Source organism: Lupinus angustifolius, chromosome LG11, assembly GCF_001865875.1.
Source record: "Lupinus angustifolius cultivar Tanjil chromosome LG11, LupAngTanjil_v1.0, whole genome shotgun sequence".
Taxonomy (NCBI): Eukaryota; Viridiplantae; Streptophyta; class Magnoliopsida; order Fabales; family Fabaceae; genus Lupinus; species Lupinus angustifolius.
Genome location: NC_032019.1, coordinates 24,321,694 through 24,328,762, shown reverse-complemented (window position 1 = coordinate 24,328,762; position 7,069 = coordinate 24,321,694). Strand labels below are relative to the sequence as shown.

The 7,069-nt window shown below is 33.9% G+C and overlaps 2 protein-coding genes across 2 annotated transcripts; both read left to right on the top strand.

The window, feature by feature from the left end:
* LOC109359858 lies at positions 786 to 2,185 on the top strand. Its single transcript, XM_019604553.1, has 2 exons — positions 786 to 1,609; positions 1,666 to 2,185. The coding sequence occupies exons 1-2, from the start codon at positions 786 to 788 to the stop codon at positions 2,183 to 2,185; spliced, it is 1,344 nt and encodes a 447-aa protein (XP_019460098.1).
* Positions 2,194 to 3,792, top strand: LOC109360110. The gene is made up of 5 exons (XM_019604842.1): positions 2,194 to 2,425; positions 2,510 to 2,716; positions 2,800 to 2,892; positions 2,975 to 3,076; positions 3,317 to 3,792. Exons 1-5 carry the CDS (start codon positions 2,216 to 2,218, stop codon positions 3,710 to 3,712), a joined length of 1,008 nt encoding a protein of 335 aa, XP_019460387.1. The 5' UTR covers positions 2,194 to 2,215; the 3' UTR covers positions 3,713 to 3,792.

Below are 7,069 nucleotides of genomic sequence, written 5' to 3'. Positions count from 1 at the left end.
ATTAGTTTTCAAGGAACCAACTTAGGGAAAACGTATTGGTTGTGGATAGTGATGCATTGTGATTTTAGGATCATTGCTATTATGCAAATTGAAATAACTTGGATAATGTGATTGAGTTGTTATATATTCTAAAGCTGTCCATTTCAAGGAGAAACAAGGATTGGTTCACATAGATGATAAAAATCCAAATTAGATGAGAGGCATTCACATGTGATTGATAAAGAAGCAACCATATTCGCTAAACCAATGTATGCTTTACAGTGCCAACCCTAGAGTTTGATATCTTCAATAACTCCATAAGGAACTTTTGCTCTTCATCTTTACTATATGGTGATGTATTTTGCTTTACTCTTATGGTACATATTCATGACATAATAAAACAAGTTTGGGCTTTATTTATCATTTATAGGCAGCCATAACTTTGAGTGTAAATACCATACATCATATCCCCATAGGTTCTTTAGAATTTTGCTGAGTTTTTAAGGGTGTGTTAGGTATCTCGTTAGCAAAATGACATTGATTTTATGGGATTATGACGTTGATTTTATGGGATTATGACATTGATGCAGGCATGCATCTTTATAGTATATCAAAATAAATGATACCAAGATATCTGCATTAAATTGTTTTCAACTAATATGACTGAATTTGCAAAACACTATGGTTTAATTTGTCATGCATGCTTGCATTGAGGTAATACTTAAGTTGTTTTTAAGTTAATCATTTAGTATCTCTAATGATTTAGTAATTGAATTTAACATCAAAAACAGATTCACACAGTTATGATGGATAAGAGTTGGATTGAGAAACCAATTAGATCAAAGGAGTTCTTGGATGGGGTGGTGCAATTTTTGGATTTCGCCTTTTCAAATGTACCTATAAATGATCAAATTCCATGTCCTTGTATTACATGTGGATTTCTTAAAATGGGTAATAGAATTGAAGTGTTTAGTCATCTACTTCAAAAAGGGTTTCCCAGAAAGTACACATTTTGGTACATGCATGGGGAAAAGCATGTGCAAGATAATGTTGAAACTATAGCCCAACCACAAGAAGAGTGGGTTAGACAATATCCAATGCAGGATATGTTAGATGATGTTTTTGGCATCTTTGATGATAGTGGAATTCAAGATTCCGGCCACTCAAATATACCAAATGATGACCAACCTAGGGGTGATGCAAGTAAAGTCCAACAAGAAAAAATAAAAGAGCAATTAGGTGATGGAAATGAAGAATTGTACCCTGGTTGTAAAAAATATAGTAAAATATCATTCATTGTTCTATTGTATCATATAAAAGTCTTATGTAGTGCAACTGACAAAACATTTTCTATGATCATTGATCTTTTAAATGATGCTTTTCCCCATGCTAAACTCCCAGCATCTTTATACGAGGCAAAAAAGTTGATTAAGAAGTTAGGTTTAAGCTATGAAAAGATTCATGCATGTCCGAACAATTGCATGTTATATTGGGGTTCATTGGAAGACAAGAAGAGAGATAATTGTAAGATTTGCAATGCATCTAGGTGGAAATCTAATGGAAATATTAGTGGTGCAAATGATATAGTGGTTGGCCAAAATAAAAAATATATACCAGCAAAGGTCTTACGGTACTTCCCACTTATACCAAGATTGCAAAGACTATACATGTGTTCTAAAACTGCAGAGCTTTTGAAATGGCATGGAAGGAGTTTGACAAAATGTATCCGGACTTTGCTTTAGATTCTCGTAATATACGGCTTGCATTAGCTACAGATGGTTTCAATCCATTTGGAACTTTAAGTTCTAATAATAGCATTTGGCCTGTGATGTTGTATGCTTACAATTATCCTCCATGGTACTGTATGAAGCAAACTTCTCTCATAATGTCGATGATAATTCCTGGTCCTAAGATGCCTGGCAATAGTATTGATGTTTACTTGCAGCCCCTAGTTTCAGAGTTACAAAAATTGTGGAAAGGAGTGGAAGCTTATGATTCCTCTACAAAAGAATCATTTCAAATGCGTGCATCATTGTTTTGTACTATTAGTGACTTCCCAGGTCTAGACAACTTATCTGGATGGAACACTCATACATCACTTGCTTGTCCATCATGTAATTTTGATACAGAGTCTAAATGGCTAAAGTTTGGCGGAAAATATTGCTTCATGGGACATCGTCGATATTTACCACTAGATCATAATTGAAACTCTTCAGGAGAAATTGAAACTCGAAAAATGCAAGCAATTCAGGTTTGGCATTTGGAAAAAACTAAAAAAGTTATTGTGGAACTCAATGGTTATGGACAAGGCAATGACAATGGCTCAAACTTACTTGTGAGGTTTCTTGGTAAACTAGCTCAAAACTCAACAATTTGTCCTATTTATGTTAAAAGATGGGATTGGATGTCAAAGGATAATAGATACCAACAATGGAAATATATTGAGGTAATTATTTAAAAAATTTGCAATTTTAATAATTTTTTCCTATTGTCATTGAAAATTGACTAGCGTATTTAATAATGTGTGAAGGAAAATTTTGAGTTTGATTATGTTGCTGGAGTCAAATGGGCTATGAGTACTCTAGGTGAAAGATGGAGGGCCTATAAATATAGGTTAAGGTGTAAGTATTTCTATCCTAATAAAAGTAAGGAAGACATACTTGCTAATCCTCCTCCAGGTTTAGATTGTGCTGATTGGACTGCATTTGTGCATCATTATAAGGAGGATAAGATGAAGGTAAACATTATGTTGTGAAGTATTTAATTTCTCCAAGACTTGTATTTTTTTAATATAATGACTACAATGTTTGGCAATTGTAGAAACAAAGTTTGGCGAACACTAGAAGTCGCAAAAATCTTAAAGTTTCCCATGCTGGTGGTAGTATGAGCAATGCAAGGAGAGGTCGTCAAATGGTAAGTTGTCCTAGGTAATTGTATTATTGTAAAGAATGAAGTTTTGTGAATGTAAAAACTTATGTTTCATTGGTTGTGTTAGGAGCTAAAATTGCAAAGACCTGTATGTCGTGGTGAGGTTGTTTTGTCAACTTTATTGAAGAAGGATGGAAGCTATGTAAGCGAAGAAGGAAAAACTCTAGCTGTAAGTAATTTAAAGTCTTTTCATACATGATGTGTTACATATGTCCTAAAAAGTGTATCATTTTTAGAACCATTTCCTAAGTTGTGAAATGGATAATGGTATGCAGTTAGTTAGGTAGGCAAACGCATAATATCATTTTGTCCTTTCTGATTCTATTGATGCAATTTTCCATTATAGGTTACTGCCATGCAATTTGCATTTTGCCACTATATAAATTATTAATTTCTTGTTATTTAATAGGATAAAATATCAGAGCATTTACCTCAAGATCAAGAAAATGTCACTACTTCAGGTGTTTCATCAAAGGTATTTGCTCATCCTAATGATGCAATTGGAAAAGCATATGGAGCTGAACATTCAGGTCGAGTGCATGGTTTGGGCACTGGTATTTGTCCCTCCAGTGTTTTTGGAACGTCTAGACATTTTACTGGTTTTTTGAATTCTAGTGGCTCTAGTCAACATGTTGAAGACTTGAAGAAATATGTACAAACTTTAGAAGTAAAACTATCAGGGTATGAAGAGACCAAGGAGCAACTTGCACATACTCAGAATCGTTTGGCTACTCTTGAGAAGTTTCTAGTCGAAAAATTTGGTAGTGAGTTAACCACTTTCGCTCGTGATGTTCCACCATCTTAGATATGGTTTCTTAAAATTCATGAACTTATATGATCATAACATTTTGCATTTTGTGTTTATCAGCATTTTTGAATGTTAAACATTTGGTAATTGTATAAGATTCAATTTTATTATTATTAGCTAGCAAATATTTAATTTTATTATAAATTTACCATTATATTATTGAAAATAAAGATTGTGAGACAATGATACATTGGGATCATGAGAGGAGTATGTACGAAAGTAACTTTAAATAAATTTAATTAGCCACGGATGTATTGTGGAAAAATAAGCAACTTAGCCACGGTTGTGGTGTGGCAAAATCAGAAACTTAGCCACGGTTCGACTGTAGCTGAATTAAACAGACTGTGGCTAAATAGATGTTACCACATTTCACAGAAGTGTAGCGAAATAACATAATGACCGTGGCTAATTTTTAGCAACACCATTCCTTGCCACAACGACATTAAGTGTGGCCACTCAATCTAGCTACGGTTTTTCCCCACTTTAGCCACGGTTTTAACCGTGGCTAACAGGAAGTTTTATTGTAGTGTATGGAATATTGGTTGTCGTCTTCTTCTTTGATCTTCCTCTCTTTCTCTCTTGTTCTTTGGTGATGATACAAACAGAAAACAGACACACTACGTTCCAGCCAGGAGCCTGTCTCCTTACGAAGACAAAAGTTTTATCACTTGCCATTTCCATTTTCTAGATTCAAGTCCATGGACAATGTTATTGCATAGCTCATTCCTAGCTCTAGATCTCATGGAAAACAAGTTACTATAGCCAATATTTTCTCGGTTATGTCTCTCATCACTATGTAGAGGTAAGAGAGAGGTCGACCATGGTGGAGGATGGTAATCATGATGGAGGATGATGTTCATGGAGGAGACTATCGAAGAAAAAGAGAATAGTAATTACCAAGTCTCGTCATCAGAAATTGAAACCGCCGAGTGAAATTTTTTATTTATTGAATGTTTAAAACTTAAAATACTTATTTCACACGAAAACAAAACTTAAAAAATAAATGTTAACCTAAAAACAACTTAAGAAATCACTTGAAGTTTTGCAAAAGATTAATCTAAGTAAAAACATAAATATATAAGTGTGAAGCACCTAAAGTTCATAAACATAAATTTTTATTTGATATAATGGAACCAAATTTATCTTCAAATCACAATCAACCATTAATTAGTTGCTGGAAGTTTCATTCGAATTTAATTCACCAGTTTCGTTTTAAAAATCAATTGGTGGACGGTTTTAGAAACTAAATAAAAATGAGGTGTTATTAAAAAACCAAATGCAACCTATGTGTATAAATAACATCTCACATTTTCAACTTCACACATTCTCCATTAAAATCATTAATTGTTACTTGCCTTCCCAACTGATTTCTAAACTTTAACATGCACATTAAGTTGTGATCATGAAATCAATGTTCCTCATTAAAAGCATTTGAAGGAGTTACATTTCTTAGCCAAAAAAATGTCTTTAACTCCATGTCACACTCAGTTACTACTCCCAATTATAAGAAAACATTATCTCTCACTAAAAAATTTCATTAATTCTACAATAGAAACGTAAAAAGGAGAGAAGATGAAGTGAAGGGATGTTGAAGACAGTAGTATAAGAGGAGGGAATAAACCAAAAATAAAGGGGAGACAAACTCATTGAAAGAGGAATTAAAATGAAAGATAATATAAAAGGAGAAGGAGTAATGCATATATTATCTAACCATCACCCGGAGGTGGAGGGATGATGGATTCTACATGCAATCTCCAAATAGAAAAAGATATATAGTTCTCATGACCTAAACAAGAAGGAGAGGTTTCCTCCCTCAATGCATATATGTTCTCACTTCACCGTGGGAGGTACTCCAGGAGAAAACTAATTCTCCATTGGTTCTTCACCTCTTCTCCAAACCAACTAACGTCCATCTTCACATTTTTTTGAATGCAAAAGTCACTTTCATTTCATGTACCAAAACCATCCTTATTATCTTCTCTATCATTATACACATACACCTTTCAACCTCTCCTAAAAACATAGCAATCTCTCCTAATCATATATTATGATTCTTTGCATCTTTACCAACTCTTCATTAACACAAACCCATCAACCCAAAGCATAATATAAAAGCAAGTGGAATTATCATCAACAAAAGACACCATCTTTCATTGTTTATGGTAATGGTATTATGTTTTATGATGACTCTCTTTATGTATCCATATGCTTTATCTCCAGTTAGTGGTCTCTCCTTACAATAGGTTATTGGCTTTTCCTATATTTGTTCTCTGTTATTAGTGACATGTGTTCATCATCAACTTCTTCATTGAACATTTGTCTCATATTCATTGCTCTATATGTTTGGATAGATAGATGTTTATTGCCATAAGCATTTGACAAGTGTGTTGGAATGGAGAGGAAAGCATGCCTCGAGTATATTTATCCGTGCATCTTCAAACTTGGTTGTGATTGCTATATATTAAAGGATTTTAATGGACTAAACCTGAGAACAGAACATTATGCATTGGATTTTGACATGTTTTATGCAAAAAATAAGATCATCATGTTCAACTGTTGCTGGCTCTACACATAAGTCGTTGTTCAATTACATGATATATACATATGCATAGATGTATATATCTAAGCAAAAATCATTACAGCCATGCCTATAGTACGATCTTCATGGGCATATTCTTTTTATTCGTGCTGGTCTTGTTTGTAGCATTATATCCTATAACCACATTGAATTATATACACATTGGAGATGTTGATATATGCACATTTCTGAATCAATGGTGATAGAGGGATGTGGCATGGAATTTAGTGAGAGTATTAGTGAATTGTTGATGCTTAAGGGAGATAGAGGGTTGAACGGTTGGGGTTGTTTGATGAAAGAACCACATCTTATAAAAAGGGTTCATTTGGAATACTTGAAGCCTTTATGGAAGCTATGCAGCTTATCTTGGGAATGTCCCGTAATACAAGTGTAGAATTGTTCAAGGGCCAAGACTAGTGCTTCTGGAGGTTAGGGATGGGGTAATCTGAATCCCTTTTCTTTGGTTTTTTTTATAAGAAATCCTTTTCCTTGTTATTACCTTTTTATTACTACTGTGTTATTATTTCTAGTTTTTTTTGTCTAAATCCTATATTTGTTTTATACTCTACCTTTCTAATTCCTTTATACCAACTTTTTAAATCCTAGCTATTCTTTCCTAGAACACAAAGCTACAGAATAATGGTTGATCAGCTGCTGAGGATGGAGAAGAGGAAGGACATCAAAGTAGCAAGATGATGTAGAAGAGTTGGACCCGCCGGTGGAGGTACCTGAAAAGGTTCTCCGACGATCAAGTCAGTGTATGAACTTGGTGTTAA